At 46.1% G+C, this 18,768-nt stretch overlaps 1 protein-coding gene across 1 annotated transcript in view; it reads left to right on the forward strand.

The window, feature by feature from the left end:
• LOC135202859 (bifunctional coenzyme A synthase-like) overlaps nt 1–18,088 on the forward strand; it is a 31,605-nt gene extending 13,517 nt beyond the window's left edge. The window contains exons 3-4 of the mRNA XM_064232316.1: nt 16,162–17,451; nt 17,924–18,088. Coding sequence (XP_064088386.1) covers nt 16,162–17,451; nt 17,924–18,088 — 1,455 coding nt within the window. The remainder of the gene's footprint in view (nt 1–16,161; nt 17,452–17,923) is intronic.
• Nucleotides 18,089–18,768: the final 680 nt, after the last annotated feature.

Below are 18,768 nucleotides of genomic sequence, written 5' to 3' on the forward strand. Positions count from 1 at the left end.
GTCGAAATCTATCAAAGGAAATCTGATGCTAATGAAATTGGTTATTGAGAAACAATGTCACTAATGGACGCTGCAGAAAGCAACCGCAGAAGATGTTGAAGATAAAGAGCTGTTGTAATAGACAGATGGCAAACTGCTTCATTCATGTATACAAAGTACAGTGGGGCCTCGGTAATCACGGGGGATGAGGACACAACCACCCGCGTTAAGCAAATATCTGTGTTATCTCACCCCTCAAAAAAACCCTATGCTATAGTACCTTAACTGCCTATTTCGATAGTTAAAACACCAAAGGTGTCCTACCTACAAAAATTCTTTAGGCTAACTGCCTGTTTTAATACTAATTAAAATGCCTAATACAGTGGTCCCCCTGTATTTGCGGGGGATGCATACCAGACCCCCCCACAAATAGTTGGAACCCCTATAAAAAGGCTTAAAACCTCATATTTTGTTAGTTAAAACTGAAGAAACCCCTACTAAAAATTTTTATACCTGTTTTTTTTTAATAGTTTTATCAAAAAAAGTAAATTTTATGATGAAATAGATAAAAAAAACTGAAATTTGTGGATATTTCTCATGGAAAAATACCGTGAATAGGTGAGTTTTCCACAAATAATGGGGGGAATGTTCCAGAAAGAAATCCATGAATGCATGAGTCTGTAAATCTGGAGAACGCAAATATGTGGGGTCCACTGTGTACCTTAAACTATCATATCAGTACTCACTATTGATTAAACTGATATCAGACACTTTATATCATTCAAAGAATTTAGTAATTTGCTATTGCAAGGTTTACATTGTTTACCAGTGTCGTTTCAATAGAAAAACGATTGATGAAGTGAGTATCATTATTTTGTATTTTGTTTCATGAAACTTACCTGTCAGATATATATATAGCTGTATTTCTGAAGTCCGACAGAAATTCAAAAACTTCCGGCACACACAGTGGTCGGCCAGGTGGTTAGTACCCATTCCCGCCGCTGGGAGGCGGGTATCAGGAACCAGTCCCATTTTCTATTCATATTTTTCTGTCGCCGGTGGCTGGAAACACCTGTTTTTTCAGTACTCCGTCTTAGGATTTTTGGAAACTTATTCATGGCCGCTAAATATCCTAATTGTCTTTTGATTTATTGACTTGGATTTGTGGCTAGGCATACGCTATCTTAAATTGTTTTGAATATGATTCATTTTTGTATATCTGAATCTAGTTTAGGCTAGTTTCAGAGGGTGTTGTCTGCTAAGATAGGGTGTGGCTACCGAAAGCGTCGGTAGTTCCGCACTCGATATGCACGAGGCTAGGTGTCTTGCTTCTTTGTTGAGATTTGTCATGTAAGGAGTGTGAGACTTTGTCTAATTCCTAGGAAGACGTATGATTCATATGTACGCAATTAATCAGTAAACAAAGTCAGGGTAGGCTAACCTACCTGTAGACTCTTTTGCCTAACCCTGTTGTATGGCCTACGGGCTATAAATATGTCGTCGTGAGGTATGCCCTTTACGTTATAGATTCCATCTGTAATCTTGGAATCTAAGGTGCTCGCTCTCCTATCATTGTGGTGAAAAGTGCTACTTCTGTAGTTGTTACTCCTAACCCTGTAAATGTTGCCTTCGGGCCCTAAACAGTTTCTGTAGAGGGTATGAACCTTTCTCTGATACTCTATCGATTCGTAACTTAGAATCGAAAGTGCTGGCTTTGGAGAGCAAAAGTGAAGTGGCTAAGTGCAGTGACAGTGCCCCTTGTGTAGTGGAGGGTGCGTCAGATCGGCCTTATTTCGCCTCTAGGCCGGGACCCTCTGCTTGACTTCCCATGGAACAGGGAGAGAGCATGTTCGAAAGCCGAAGGAGGGTTACGAGGAACTCCCCACCGATCTGACGTGCCTTCGGCAGACCTGAAGTTACTCCCAGGCGTGCCAAAGTGCGTGTACGAATCCTGAAGGATTGCTTCTCGTCCTCCGAAGCGTCCTCCCTGCGCAGGGTTTGGAGCTTTCGGAAGGACTCGCGCCCTCTAAATAGAAGCTTTTATAGAAGAGGACGTTTCACGTCCTCTCTCTCTCTCTCGTCATGCGTTGCAGTGAGAAGTAAGAAGGTGAACGTCGCCTGAACTCGTGTACGTCTTTCCACCGAGAAAAGGGAAGCAAGTCATATTAGCAGGACGCTTTTGAGCGCGGACGTCCTAGCTTTGTTGCTGTGAGAATAAGAAGGCGTTTCCCTTCGCCCCGCGTATTTCTCACACGATCAACCCTTCACCTGAGACTGCTTCGTGCAGTCGTTTTTCTCTCCGAGATGTCTAATCTCTTCCCTGAAGGCAGTTTTTGCTTGCATTGACGCCTGTCAGGAGCGTGACGCTTTTCTGCACGCTTTTTTTTTGACGCACCAGTAGACGCCGAGGCCGAGCCGTCACGAGCAGTGATACCGCGCGCCAGCGCGCGCGCGAGAGTGCTCGCTGCTCGCCAGTGGACGCCGAGCGCGGGGCGCGAGAGTGCTCGATGCTCGCCATGGACGCCGCTGCTCGCTGTAGTCAGGTGGACGCCGAGCGCGCACTGCCAGGTGTGTCGCCTGGCTGAACGTTTCTGTGAAGTCTTCAAGCTGATTTGGGCCTAAAGTTTTTTTACCTAACTTCGGTGATCCCTTCTACATCGCCTGCGAAGAATGTGAAGTAAGCAGTGCTTCGGAGGAAGCTTAAAGTGAAAAGGCAACTTCGTTTTCGAACCCAGCAAGACCACGGGTTTCGTGAATTATAGAGGTCTTTGTCAGTAATATTGCTTTTCGTAAAGTCAGGATTGGATGGAGTTATGGAAAGCTCAGGAAAGGAAATCTCTTTTTGCTCTACCGCAGTCAAGACTTTGCGGTAAGGCAGCTATGGGTTATGTAAAAGCTCGACGTCCTGCACGTCAGGACTCTCGCAACGTTCAGTAGGATTCTTGCAAAGGCACTCATCAAAAGAGGAAAGCGCAAGACAGGACTTCCTTTGCCATACTGAACCAATAATTTTGATACGGGAGAGGAAGCTGGTTGGAGAGTTTCTTCCTCTTCCCAGGATAATTTTGCAAGCTTTTTAGCCCATCTGAAAGGGCTTTTCAGATGATAGATTTTGTTAGTTCCTAGTCGGGACTTACGCTGCCGAATTGAACATCATCGTTCTACCTGTCGTAAGCCGTCTCTTAACAGGATTCTTCCTTGCCCCTTCCTCGTTTGAGACGGGAATCGAAAATAAAATGCTACGACTTCCTGGATTACGTTGTCAATTCAGTGAATTTCCCCCATTGACAATATACTATCGTTTTGTCAAGTAAGTGGGTATCCCTCATTGACCAAATTATCTCTTTGTCCCGTAAATGGGTTAGTTCTCATTGACAAACTTCTCATTAACTTTATATTGCGTAAGCGGATAAGCTCTTATTGACAAGATTCGGAAGAGCTCTCATTCATCATTCGCAGACTCGTACAAGAAATGACTTGTAGACTACGTCAATGAACGCTTATGTCCAATAACATAAGAAGCTTGAGCTGTCCGCTTCAATTCTCTTGAGTTTTTGTTTATGAAACTTGCCTGTCAGATATGTATGTAGCTGTATTTCCGAATTCAGCTATAGTATAGTATGTCTGCCAGGTAAGTATGAAAAACTTTATTGCAATATATCATATTTTGCCTTGCCTTGCGTTATTTTACTACTGGTTGGTTCAAGTCATATACGCTTGCTGTAGTTACCTCTTCGGATGGCAACCGAGAGGTCTATTGTCTATTAATTTAAGACATTTAATCATTACTCCCTGCAGCCTTCCAGGAGTTTCCGATTTTATCTTTTACCGTTGTATGGTAGTGTTATGACGACACAAACGCATCTATATATTTAGCGTTTTCTGTTTTCGCTTAAATATACCAGCTTGAGAGTCTCTTTATGCTAAAAATTACGGACCTATTTCTTCGTAGAATAGGGTAGCTGGCAACCCAGGCATAAAGTTAAGAGATGACGATCGTAAGCTGCTGCTGTCACTGTCCTCTCCGCCAGTCCAAACGAGGCACGTACCAGCTCGTTCGCTTGTCATGCGCGCTAGGTTACGTCCTCTCTCTCCTGCGGATTGACTGACTAACCGTATCTCTGTGCTGGCAGTTACGTCTCTCTCTCTCCCTGCGGGATTGACTGACTAACTGTATCTCTGCCCTACAATCACGGACTTTAGCCTAAGATTGAGGGGATTTCTTACATGAATGAATAAACATTGCAGTTCGTTTTTGCCTTCACTATGTTCTCAGAGATATCTCTACTCCTTTCGGTGCTCGTTACCGCACGGTATAGGACTACGAGTCTACCGCAACATTTCACTATTATATGCTCTCCTGCTTAGGCAAAGCGCAGCCTTTTTAGGGAAGTAAACATACTGTGTGAGGGAATGGATAGCTTGCTGGGGACCATTTCCTTCCTAAAGAAGTTTGTTTTCCCTGAATAGACTGCAATTCAGACCTCTACAGTTTTTTCCTACCGGGAAACTGAAATTTTATTAAAGATCTAGGATGATTCTGAACATCTCTCGGTGCGTTAAGTATCACTTGAGGTGATAGAAAGAAGGTGCCGGACATCTGGAGAGGGTTTCAGATGTCCTGGATCATAATCTGAAAGAAGTGGAAGCAATTCTGTCGTCCCTCCAGTCCTGAAACGAGTTTTTGAACCAGTGGTCCATATCAAACTGATCTTCCACAGCTCTCTCATATCTTGGAAGTATCGTCTCTTCTCTCGGTCCCTGTTTCGGGTTTACGAGAAAGAGCCTATTATAACAACAAACGTAGAATGTAACGATCCTCTAGAGGTTCGTTACAGGATTGCAAAAGTCTGTACGAATCGTCTCGATCGACGGCAGCAACTACTGACTCCGAGTGGAATCTTTCTTTTTTCTTTAGAAGTATGTTGAGAGTTATGGAGACTTTAGGGACGCCCTTTCATAACATCTCTTCGCTATGATATTGAACAGGGATGGATGTTTAGTCTCTTTTTCCCCTTTTTTCAAACGCTTAGGAAATGTAATAAGATGATTTATACATCACAGGGAGCGACAATGACGCTAATCGCCCCATGTTGGCCTTCAAGATCCTAGATTCACAGAGGTCACGTCCTTCCAAGGACCTTTTCTGAGAGAGTCGGTCTACTTTAACACGAAAGGTACCTATAACCTCTCCGCTCTGAGTCTGACTACGTTCAGACTATCGAGATGTTGACAGCATAAGATTGCCGTCTTCCCTTTCCGTTTGAAGAATGGGATAAGCTGGCAGTCACAACTATTAAAGAATACGCAAATGTTGTTGACGGCCTTTTTTCCTTTGGGCTCAGAGATTTGCTTCTGTCAAACAACAAAGCCCTTCACGATCTTTGAGTTCTGTGGAATCTCGAAACTCGCTCACCATCTACTTTTTGTCTCACCTGTTTTCTCGGAGTCAGACACTCGTGCGAGATCAGGAGACACATAGTAGCCCTGAGTTTCTTGTTGACGAAGTCGGTTGCGTTTACACACCCCCGATGATCGTTTGTTAACATGAGACCAGGTTGGACTGTCAGGCATTCGTCCTTCGGGACTGAATCGCCTTTTTGCTCCTCGCTCCTTTCTCCTGGCACCAGAAGCTCGAGTCAGGAGTGGCTCAGGAGTTGATTCGCTAACGACGTTTGGGTTGCGTTCATACCCCAAGGTTTGCTTAGCTTGAATCGCCCAGGCAGTCCAGACACTCATCCTTCAGCGAAGAATATGCCTTATGGTCTTCAGGGTACAGCCTTGCTGTCCTTGATGCGTCTGACTGGTCAACTGGTCGGTCACCTGACTTTAGTACAGACTGACTGACTGTGCATGTCCAGATCGAAGCTTTCAATATGGAACTTAGACATAGTCTGAAGTTCTTGATGTCAAAGCATTCGAACATCTCCTACCTGTTAACTTCTTGCACGTGATCAGGAAGGCCCTTTTCTAACCACCCTAGATAACGACAAAGAGGGTTAGTGAGGTTTTCAGCCATCGTCAGAAGTTTTGGCATTGAGAACACAAGGCGGTTGCGTTCTCTAAGCCTTCCGTTGTGGCCTAAGAATGGAAACCCGTCTTGTTCTTGGGCCAGGAGCTTGGAATCAAGGATGGCACAAGTTATTGGGCAGGAGCCAGAGAGAGTCCTGTGCCCTGTCAGGTCTCTCAAGTTTTATCTACATAAAACTCAAGAAAGTCGAAGTCGTACGGACAATCTGCAGTGTTCCGAAAAGACCAACTTGCCATATCGAAGAACACCATGGCTTTATTGTTAAGGAGTTCTTTCAAAAAAGCTCCTTCATTGTGTTGGCACAAGATTTGAAATCTTTTGATTTGAAATGCTCCGACGGGTGAGGGTGCGCGGCCTCGGAAAGCATTTTCAAACAGAGCATGGCGGCCTCAGCAACATCCTGAGTACCATGTTTTAGCGAAAAGCAACTCTGTGTTCAATTCACACTCCCTGCGAGATGTGAAGATGGCATATGAGATCTGCTGCTCGCTAGGGCCATACGTGTCTGCAGACACAATCTTGGGGGCAGTAGTACCACTCATCCTATCCTTTGGAGAAATGGTTAGGAAGAGCTCTTAATTTAGTAGTTGAGTCGCCGACAACGGTGACTTCTTAACTCTTAAGCCTTAGTTAACACCTTAACTTTGGCTAGGTTGGTCAGGTGGTGATATATATTTTTTTATATATATTTTATTTTACTTTTTTCTTTAGCCCTCATGGTATGGTCAAAATATGGTCTAGTCACGTCGTGGGCTCGCCCCTGTTGACAGATCATCTGGAGTGCACCAGCTATATAGGTCTCTACCTCGCTGGCAACTCTAGTAGCACAAGCAAGACTTACGTGGCAATAACCACGAAGCCAGCAATGCTAACAGGTGGAACCAAGATGTAAATCATCTGCATGCATTTGTTTCCCAAAATCCTTCTATTCTGTCCCTTCCCACCCTCCAACGGTGGGATTCAGCTATATATATATCTGACAGGTAAGTTTCATGAACAAAATGATATTGTTATGATACAATAAAGTTTTGTTCATACTTACCTGGCAGATATATATAATTAAGTACCCACCCACCTCCCCTCAGGGGACGTGGAAATAAAAATTATGAATAGAAAATGGGGACTGGTTTCCTGATACCGCCTCCCAGCGGCGGGAATGGTACTAACCACCTGGCCGACCACTGTGTGTGCCGGAAGTTTTTGAATTTCTGTCGGACTTCAGAAAATACAGCTATATATATATCTGACAGGTAAGTATGAACAAACTTTATTGTATCATAACAATATCATTTTTCTTTTTATAAAATTGTTAATGAAAATAAAAATTTGGTAATACTGTAGAATAGTTGTACACATCATTCTGCCATGCACAGTGTTACATTGGGGGATTCCAGGGCAGGGTGTGGAAGGCCTTCTGGCCAGGTCAGGATACAATACCCTAGGTTAAAGGGAGGGTTAGGTTAGGATGTTTTCCTGTTGACATGTGTCTCTAATCTGCTTTGAAAGTGGTCACGACAAATGGAAATAGCTGCGCAACTCCTTTGCAGTTATACTTAACAAAAATTGTTTAGCCCAGGAATTAATAGTGCTCTACTATTCTTTGGTAATTTACAGTTTTTATGGAACTGTATGTATATCATAGGTATAGTATGAATATGGAGTTACTTAAAGAAGCATGTACCTTTTTGATAGTCTGTTGAGTTGGTATTAAAGTAGATTAAAATTAAATTAGAATTTGTTCTAAGTGACTGAAATGAACCTTATGTCTCCATTATACTGGTATAGCTTTTACTTCTGTGCCAACTGTAGTAAAAGCTATGTATAGTGGAGAGGTAAGTAGTATTTAAAAAATAAATTTTAAATTAAGTTTTGTCCGACACGCATACAAACCTTCGGTCCTTTTACAATAGGAAGTACTAGCGGCAGCTGGATAGGTCGTAAAGTTTCGAACAAGGGGTTCGTAGTTAACTGCTTGTCCGACAGGCGCGCGCGCGCGCGACTGGTAGGTAAAACAAACCACTTTTGCTTTCGGCCTGCTGGCGTGTGGACGTGTATCATCGCTCTCTGCCCGCTTTATCGTCGTTGCTTTCGCATGGTTGTGTTTTTTCTTTTTCTATATCTAGTGAAACTAAACTGAATTGTAAGTACAATCATTTCATATTTATTTCCATGAATTCAATTGTGAATTAAAGGATCTTGGTTTCACCACGCCCTCCGATTACCCGAGTGCCGGGACTGAAGGGCGTAAGTGCGGGAATTCATTTTCCCAGAAATGATCCTCGTATTGTGTATGCTCGGTGCCGAGGGCGAGAGAGCGCTCGCTCCGAGCGTATATTTTGGTTGGAAATGTGTAGATGAAAATCGTAAGTAAGTGCTCTTTTCATTTATATTTTTTTGACCTGTATGCTCGTTGCCGAGCGAATGCGCTCGGCACGGAAACTTATTCTGTATGGAAGTGGAATCGCAAGTACAGTATTCTTTTTCATTTTCCTATATATTTATTTTGATTGTAGCAATACTCATTTTGGATCAGGTGTTTCCGAGCTTACCCGGAAATTGATCTTTTTCCCCTTTTTATTTGAATGAAGTGAAATCGCAAGTGCAGTTCTTTTTCATTTTCATATTTTATTGAGATTGCATTGTTTACTGGGATCAATGTTTCCTGGGGGGGGCTCATTTACCGGGAATTGATCCTTCCCCTTTTTATTTGTATGAAGTGAAATCGCAAGCGCAGTATTCTTTTTCATTTTCATATATTATTGATTGCATCAATTCATTATGGATCAAAGGTTTCCATAAACCTTGATCCATAAAGGTAGGAATGGATCCTTTTACCCTTGCGCGAGGCGCAAATGCGCTCGATCCGAGCCCTTATTCATTGTGAAGTGAATCGTAATGCAAGATTCTTTTTCATTTTATCTTTGTATTATTGATTGCATCAATATTTATTTGGTTCAAGTTCCGCTCAGTCAGGGAATTGATCCTTATGCCCTTGCATTCGGGCCCGCCATGGCACGATTGCTCTCGGGCTCTTATATTATTGTTGGGGTACATGGGTGCTGTGCGGGGTGGGGGAACGCAGAACCCCCCCCCCCCGCTCAGCTCCCACAGATGGCCCCCTTCCCCTTGGGGGGGGGGAGGTTACCGGCGTTCTTCTCCTCGCCCGATCCGTCGAGCGCGCGGGGGAGGGCGCTCGGTGCCCGATGTACAATTGTATTCGGGGTCTTCCACTCGTTCGGAAGAGGGCTCACCCCCCCGCGCGAGGGGACTTCCCCCCCACTAATCGCTACTACTGTTATTTCCGCAGGTGCTACTGCCACGAGGGTGGACCTTGGTGAGGTATGGGCGTCCTTGCCATTTGCAGGGCGTGCTAGTGTCCAGGGGGCTGCGGTTCTATGTCTGGGCCTACTGCGGTCACCCATGGAGTGGTGACCACGCTCCAGGTGACGACGTCCCTCCTCACCTGGTGTAATCACCTCACGTGGTAACAGTCTTGCCTACAGCCGCTGTGAAGTGCCGTTCGCCGTACGAGAGGGGGGCGTGCCGCCGCCGCTCGTGGTTGCCGCGCTGCAGCGACCACACTTCCGCTGCCCTAGAGCTCGCCCCTGGACCTGCGCCGGTACCAGGATGGTTTGCTGGCTGCTGCTCCACTTCCTGTGTTCCCGGTGCTGCCTGCCGTACCTGCCGATTCTGGGCTGACTGTCCATGCAGTTGCTGCGCTGTCTGTCCCTGCCGTTGCTGCGCTGGCTGTCCCTGCCGTTGCTGCGGCTGGCGGTCCTACGATGCTGTGCTGGCTGTGCCTGCTGTTCCTGAGATGCCCATACCTGCTGATGTCGTCCCTGTTCGTGGTGCTACTACCCCAGACTTTGGTCTGTCTGTACAGGTGCGTCCGGGCCCTGTAGCTTCGGCTACAGCAGCCCCTCCGCTCCGCCCTGGATAGCAGATCTTACGTCTGTCCTGAGGAAGCTGACGAAGAAGAGGATGGAAGGTGTCGTCGTCGTCGTCTTCATCTTCTTCATCGTCGTCGGCTGCCGCCTCTTCCCCTTCGACTTCTAAGGCTTCACAGCCGAGGAAGAAGAAGGTTGCCTCCTTCCTCCTAAGAAGTCTCCCTCGGGAGCTTCTCGGGACCCGTCTCACCTCAGTGGGACGGGAGGGTTCCTTCCGCTGGTCCTCCTGCTCCCTTCGGGAGCGGGGCCCGTCTCTTCTTCCGCAAGGAAGAAGACTACGGGGACCAGAGGGATATCCGCTAACACCGGTAACTTCCTCGCCTGGTGTCAGTGGTTCTGCCACTGTATCAGGTCCGTCTCGGCCTCTCGTTCGCGGGAGGTACCGAGTGTACGGTCCGCCTACCAGCGACCGTGCAGCCAGGAACCAGACCTCTGAGTCCGCTCAGCGTCAGGTTCTTACGGCACTGGGCTGGAAGACTGGTTGACAGCCGCTCACAGCGACTCTCACCAGACCAGCTATCACTCTCGCGCGAACAGCTGGCTACCCGGGGGCGGGGACGTGACGGTCCACGACCGGCCACGGGCTGAGGCTGGGAAGAGGTTCCTCCCGTTCGCCGCCGGTGCCAGCCACGGCTGGAACCAGCGACGTGACGTGCCGTGAGGACAAGCAACCGGTCTCACTGTGACAGTGGAGCCTGCAGGTCGCCTGACCTGTCGCTCTCACAGAGAGCGATCTCGGGTATGGCAACCAGCACCAGCTCTTCTGACACTCGATCCGGGGCCGCTGTGCTCAGTCCAGCCGTTCTCCACAGCGAGACGGTTCGACCAGGCCTGCAGCTCGATCGCCACGGGACGGGTTGACGATCGCCTGCAGCCCTCCAAGCCTGCTGGTTCTGCCAGCGAGCAACGAGGGAGCGTCAGGTCTGCCTCTCCCGTACCTTCAAACCTCCTCGGGTTACACCGGAGGAGCGAGGTATTGAGGAGTGATCGTGAGGGGTGCGCCCCTCACGATCCCACCACGACGCCCTACGTGCCAGGCACGGTTTTTGGACCGGCCAGGACGTATGCGCAAGTGGATGGGGAAGAACCGAGAGGGCTGTCGCTGTTCCCCCTTCTAGGAGGAGGTTCTCGGAATATGCTCTTGTTCGAAGGGCTTAACGGTCCCACTCTGCAAGATGCTGTGACTTCCGAGATCCAGAGGAAACTTTGCGAGGTTATGGCGCTGATTCGTCAGCACAACGACCTCGGGCAAGGATCGCCGCTCCCTCCCACCACAGAGCCACGTCTCGGCTCGAGTCGTTTTGGGGCCCGAAGGGAGGGAACCCAATCGCGGTGGTCTGCCGCGATCGGAGCTTGCCGACTGTGTTGACCAGGTAGTCTCTCTCGTCTCCGGACAAGAAGGCTCTCTCAGTTTCTGGCCGGTCGAACAAAGCTACTTCACCTCCTCTACTGCGACAGAGGCGTTTCTACGTGTCTTCGGACACCGTATTTGAATACCCCTTCGGTCCTCCTGAGAGGTTTCGACCTCGACGAGGACTGGAATGAGTCGGAGGACGGTATCGGCTCTCTCCTGTCAGGTGTCGATCAGCCCAACCCACCCGACGACGTTCACAGTGGCGGCAGATCCTTACCTACAGTATGAGTTCGTAACCCTCCTCGGGGAAAACGTTTTCTCCTGACGATAACGTTTTCCCAGGCTCTGAGAGGCCATCGCCGTAAGGCGATGGCTGCTCCTTTTCTTCTCCAACTGCTAGTTCCGCTGGAAGGCGAGCCAGTATCCATTCCTCCCCCATTCCCTCTCTCCTTACGGCTACGAGGGAAAGGGGAGGGAATCCTACAGAGATTTCTCTGTAAGATCCCACGTTAGGGGCTGCGCTACCGGGGGACCTTCGGGTCCTACCTGACGTAAGCCCCGGTCGTTGAGGAGGGATCCTGCCCCTTTCTCGATTTTCTACGGGAATCGAGAGGACACCAGCCGATATCGTTTGACGAATTCGGTGGGGGTTTCGCAGAGTGCTTAGAATTCTACTGGAATTTCTAGGCGCACTCAGAGTGTTCGAGTTTTTTTACGATCTCCAAACACTTAGGCGAGACCACGGTCCAAAGTGAGCGAGAAATCCCCGATAATTGTTACGATAATCGGGGAACCTCGCTTATGCTCGAATCCCTGTAATTTCTAGCATTTGGAAGAAGACTGCTGCTGAAAGAAGAGTATCTCACAGTAGGGCGATTAACCTGGAATAGAGAAGAACGGACGGGAACTTCCAGTTTGGCTTGAACTATCGTCTTCGGTATTCTGTTCACCATTGAAGCTTTCCTTTGGGTGGAAAGACTTCTCCTTCACTCTCTTGACTAGAGAACGAAGGCGGTCGATCTCCAATCCTTATTCTCATTCTCGAGGGGGAAAGAATTTAGGATGGAGGTCGTTGTACAGAACCTACAAATATACTACGTATATTACCCCTCGCGACATGATTCTTTTAACAGTTGAATTGTCCGGGGGGTAGGCGCATACCGTAGTTAACTCTACGGTTTGTGACCGAGACGAATTGTATCTTAATTGAACTGCAACTCGGGGTTGCCTGCAACCTCCCAGCAGTTATCAGTTTCGATTTTAGATACTTGGTATTGTCATGACACAACCAAATCAGCTTTTTGTATTTACCGAAATCCGTTTCGTTTAAATATAATTGCTCGAGCGTATTCTTTATGCTCGATGGTTCTAGCCGAACGCATTCCTTCGTGGAATAATGGATTAACTGGCAACTCAGGATGACGAGTCACCGAGAGCTACTGCGTATTGAAAACTGCCTGATAGCGGCTCAGTATCAGCTAGGTCTCGGAGATGCACGGTCGGTACGTCTCTCTCTCCCCTGGTTTGATTGACTACCGAACCGTATCTCTGCCCAACAATCATGGACTTAGGTCTCTGATTAACGGGGATTCTCGCAATAATGAAGGACCATCTACTGCTGTGACGCTTGATTTCATCGCCTTCGACATTGCGAGAATTTTCAACAGGATATCTCTTGGACTCTTTCATCTTTCTGTTTACCGCACGGTAACAGAAGTCTGTACTAGTCAACCGCTGCATCGCACCGCGATAATGCGAATGATTTTTGCAGACATCTGAGTTTGTCTTCAAAATATCTCGTATTCGTAGGTGTGCAATTATTCATTGCTCGCACCCGAATTAACAGATATGTCAGAAGACATCGCCTACTCTCCGACCTGACAGCTCTACTTCCAAATGTTCAGCCCATGAGAAGCAGTTCTTCAGGCAGTATTTCCTGTCTTCATTACTGAAAATAGCGCTCCGCTTTTATTGCAACTACGATCCTCACCGGACAGCAATGAATAGCGTTAGCGTTCTCAGTCTTTGTAGCACAGGTTCAGAATCTTGAGATCCTTCTCTCGGTTCAGCTGCGAAGACGTAGGTTGCATTTTCTGTACACCTTCGTCTTCACGACACATAGTGTTGTTTCTCCTTAGCCGAGAATCAACTATACTATGAGATATCTTGCCATCAAGGACCTCGGTCTCTAGAAGGCAATTGACTTTCGCCTGTTGGGCACATGCCTTAAGAGAGTCATACCCTTGCCTTCTGGCATCGTGACGAACAAATTATTTGTTTAGTCTCTTGGCAGAACCCTTTTAAGGCGAAGGTCACGTGACTTGCTCGGGTGCCTGGACAACTTGCCCTCCTAAGAACCGCAGTCAGTCGGCAGCTGTCAGAGCGCCCAAGTCTGTTACGAACTTCGCTGTGGACTTAGTTCGGTTGTTCCATAACAATCTTTTCTTCGTCCTAACGGCTTGTCACAGTACCCATAACCATCGACACCCACCATTGAGTGTCGGTGTCCTATCCACTACCGAGAAGAACAACTTCGCTGCAGACGGATAGACCAGTATGGGTACAGGACATCACCGAAGTCGAGAATTGGGTTAGGTCATACGACATATTCCCTTCTTTTCCTCTGAGGTAATTGCATGACTTTTCCTGCGAAGTCAAGCATCCAGGGATGGGGAGGGGATTCGTGACGCTCGATTTCGTACCGAATTCGTAGCGAAGACTCTGAACCCTTCGGTTCCTGACGATCGGTTAGAGTCCTTCACAATCCCCTCCCTAATGGACTTCACCGCCGTTCGATGCGAAGGAGATGCTGCTTTGTCCTGTGAAAGCGCGACCGCGCTTTCTGAAGAAACTCGACATCCCAGGATGAAGTGTTGAAGACTCTTCGTCATCCGCCAAGATGACCTAGAAGTACACTCCCTCGAGTTACACAAGAACTTCTCCATGGCGCAGGTACTGAAGGCAGGGGTCTGGTACAACCAGACCACCGGCACCTCCTTCTACCTTTGGATATTGCCCACAGGTCCTTGGATCGTTTTCCTTAGGACCCGTGGTGGCTGCTCAACACGTTGTCTAGCTAACCAGACCCTAGCAGGCTGAACAGCATCGAGTCCTGGTGTGACTGTAAGAATAGATAAGTGAATGAGAGAGTGACTGGCTTCTCTTCCTATCTTTTTCTCCCCCTCTACCTGTGGGTAGAGGGATACGGTCATCACCTTGCTGGATAAGGACGAGATGCCGGTGAGCTACTCGACAGAGCCCCATCCTATCCCTTTTCACTAGGGATGGGAGCGAATATCCACCACTTCCTCCTACAAGGGGGGGGAAGTGGATGCCAACAAGAGACAAACCATAACTTTATGTTGCCTCTTGCAAATAGGAACTTGTTCTTGTTTGCTGGTACGTAAGAGATACGCTTTGCCTCTCTCTTAGTACTTGGTCCAGAGGTCTGACCATTGATCCTGCGGTGCACACCCCGATCAATCGGACAGAGGCTTGGATCCCTCCCTCGCTCTTACGACCAGGGAGGCATTCCAAGGTTGGGCGAACACCAGTCTGTTCACAAAAGACTCAGATTCCTCCCACCAAGAAGTGAGTCTTCCTATTGTAAAAGGACCGAAGGTTTGTATGCCGTGTCGGAACAAATGACAATTTTGTCCAAAATTGCATTTTTCCTAACTATACAAACCTGAGGTCCTTTTACACATAGCCCCACCTCAATGCCACCCTCACTCTGCAGTGTTTGCTTGGGCCAAAAGCAAAAGTGATTTGTTTACCTACCAGTCGCGCGCGACGCGCGCGCCTGTCGGACAAGCAGTTAACTACCGAACCCCTTGTTCGAAAGCTTACGACCTATCCAGCTGCCGCTAGTACCTTCCTATTGTAAAAGGACCTCAGGTTTGTATAGTTAGGAAAAAATGCAATTTTGGACAAATTGTCATATTTATATTTGTCCTAGTATTATATGTTCTACTATCTTGGGTGGACACAGGGTTTACAAATGTGGATAGCTGAAATTATTTATATCTACTGTATACATGTATGAGTAGGGAAAGACTTCATAAGCCTTATTAAAGGAATATGTACTACTTTAAAAAGTTGGAAGACTACTTTTGCTTATCCAGTAACGTGAAATGTTATCTGTATTAATCCAAAATGGTGTCAAGCAGTACTAAGCATCCATGATGTGTTCTGGTACAGTGCACATGTAATGACTAGGTGCCAAAGAAAGAAAACCATGCACACAGGCAAGAGACCACAATTAAGGTGCTCCCAAGGAAGAAAAATATTTTGTGAACGTCATTGCCTCTGTGAAGAGTGCCTCTCCAGTATCAAAAATGGATGCCAGATTTCTCTAGCTATGCCTTTTGGGAATTGGCATTGGAGTTGGGGAGCCATGACCTCATAATTCACAAGTTCCAGGAAGGTGTGTTATGCGGAGTATCTTACTCTCATGATCCCGTTAGCAGTTTCAGTGTTTCTGTTGCACAGAGTAGTACAGGCTGTATGTACACATCATAAGTCTTTGCTTCTCTATTATTGGGATATATTTTGCTTATCAGTAGTTTTGCTCTCATTGCATTTCATACAGCCTGAAAAGGTTACAGTTTCTACTTTATTTGTTATTCCCCTTTCAATTCACCAGATATTTAATTGTACTACTTAAATGTTTTTGTGCCTTTTAACCCTAGGTCTTTGGACCGTATTTTTTATGATTGTCTTGGTTGTCTAGGAATTATTGCAGATGATATGAGTGTCATTGCACATAATTATTTTTACCATATTTTTTTTATTAAATGCACTGTATATAGAAGAAAACCAATTAAAGTAATATATTTGTTGTTTTCCAGGTGCTTAAAGCTGCATCTCAACATGTCAATCAAACTCTGTATGTTCATCTTGACCCATTAGCCCAAGCAAAAACTTTGGGAGCAAAACAGCAGTTAAGTCTTTGCAGCCATATTATTACCTCACTCTACTCTCAGTCTTCCTCCCAGTGTCATGGATTAGATGTGAGAGTCCTCATGGCTGGGTTTAAGGGTACAAGTGAAGTTCCCTTGAGAACAAAATGTGAAATTGATATAGTCTTATTTGATCAGCTTAAGGAAGGCAGTGAAAAAACTGACATAGAGAAAAGGTACAAGAGTTTTCTACTTAGATGTAAGAGTGAAAAGATAATCCTTTTTGACAATCTTGAGGGCTCTGAATCCCAGCCTCCAGAGAATGTTGTCAATGAAGAAGCAAATAATGTTTACAGCAATGTTGTTTTAGGTGGAACATTTGACTGTATTCATGATGGTCATAAGATACTTTTATCTGAAGCACTTTTAAGGTGCACTAAGAGACTGACCGTAGGAGTAGCAGATGGTCCCTTACTTAAAAATAAAACCTTGAAGGAATTAATAGAGCCTTGTGAAGTTCGAATAAACAATGTTAAGGATTTACTTAATGATTTAGATCCAAGTGTAGAGTACAGTATAGTACAAATCCTTGATCCAATGGGTCCAGCTGGATGGGATAAAAGTTTGGAAATGATTGTTGTAAGTGAAGAAACAAAGAAGGGCATAACACTTATCAATAATGCTCGCCAGGAGAGTGGCCTTAACCTATTGGATGGATATATCATTTGTTTGGTTAATGATAAATGTAGAGCAAGTGATGAAGAGGAAATGAAATTAAGTGCCAGTTCTATGAGAATGCGATTACTGGGAACTATACTGAAGCCAGTTGAAAGCAATTATGCAATTCCACATTCTCCTTATGTTATTGGTCTCACAGGAGGTTCAGCAAGTGGCAAGTCAAGTGTTGCCAAGAGGTTTGCAAAGTTAGGAGCAGGTGTTGTTGACTGTGATAAACTTGGTCATGAAGCATATTTGAAAGGATCTAAGTGTTATAAGGATTTAATTGAAGCCTACGGTAGTGAAGTAGTAGGCAAAGATGGTCAGATTGATCGTAGAGTGCTTGGGTCTAAAGTTTTTAATGATAAAAGTGCTCTGGAGCAATTAAATAGTATAGTCTGGCCAGAAATTGCACGCCTTGCAAAGGAACGCATAGATACCTTCTCCAGAGAGGGTATCAAAGTTGTAATATTGGATGCAGCAGTTCTTTTGGAAGCTGACTGGGACAAGTTTTGCCATCAGGTAAGATAATATTCAGTATTAAAACTAGGCAACTTGTTAGAAAAGTGCTACATTAATCAAGTTAATTAGGTAGTATTGCAATACACTCCCTGAACACCTGAATTAGCCCTTGTCACTGACCAGCCTGGAATATATCCCCACAAATTATCCCATTAGGTGGGTATTTAACTGCCAGCGCTACCAATGCTGCAGGTAAAATTTGTCTACTGAGTTACCTGTGTTACCGTTGGCAACGCTGCTGTAGGGACCGGCCGCCAGCGGCCTGACTCCTCCATTGTTTTCAGTTCATGGTGCTGTAAGAAAGGTTCATGCAACCTGCGATCTTTTGTTCGTAGCCCAACCCCCACGTATATATCTTGGCTTTGGATTCTGGAGTACAACTTTGGCATTGTAGTACGACTACGCTTCTGATTTTTTTTTATTTGGTTATGGTTGATTGATTGGAACTTCTCATAATATTGACCCTGATCAGATTGGACTGAATATGGACAAACTACATGAAAAAACACCATCATCCAATGTCTCCACGCCTCCTTTACCTGCTGCATCTTCCGAGCAAGTGACTGGGGTAGATGTCAGCGCTCATCGGTCCAGCTCTACATGCAAGTGGAGGATGAGCACCCTCAAGTATGACTGACATTCTTTATGTATTGCTTGTAGGAAGGTTCAGTGCAGCATTAGACGGAGGAGTGAGGAGTGTGGAGACTGGTTGTTAGATCAAATGGAGGATTATTTAAAGCATAGGAAATCTCTAGCTTCTAAGAGCAAACATAAGACGAGTGTAGATACACAAGCTATAGATAAACAAGCACTAGAGTCAGAGCTGTTTAGGAAATTAGAAGACAGACTGTCATCCAGCATGTGAAACTTATTTGCTAATTGTATGGATAGCTAGCTGAGAACAAGGATAGTGGTAGTAATAATAGTGTAAGGGTTGATACTAATCGGTCTGTTTTCAGCCCCCCCATGCCTGTTCCAGAACCAGCCTTAACAGGTGGCCGGGGTCAATGGATACCCACAAGCCTCAAAGGTAGGATCTGCCGGCCATCCTGGCGCAGAGCAGGCTGTGTTGGCAGCAGATCCCCCCCCCCCCCCCCCTTTCCCCTTTCCCCGAGGTAGTAAGTTCTGAAGTGTTAGGTCTAGCTCAGGCACAGACAAGTAGGGATAGCAATTTAGGTGGCGTACAGGAAAATAAGCTGAAGGGTCAGGTTTCTTCAGGTTCTTAGCATGATGGGTTCATCTTTTGATCCTTTGGAAGTTTTATTTCCTGCTTCTAAGTCCCTTCATCAGAAGGCATCTAAGCTGGTAGGAGGTGAT

Source organism: Macrobrachium nipponense, chromosome 33, assembly GCF_015104395.2.
Source record: "Macrobrachium nipponense isolate FS-2020 chromosome 33, ASM1510439v2, whole genome shotgun sequence".
Lineage (NCBI taxonomy): Eukaryota > Metazoa > Arthropoda > Malacostraca > Decapoda > Palaemonidae > Macrobrachium > Macrobrachium nipponense.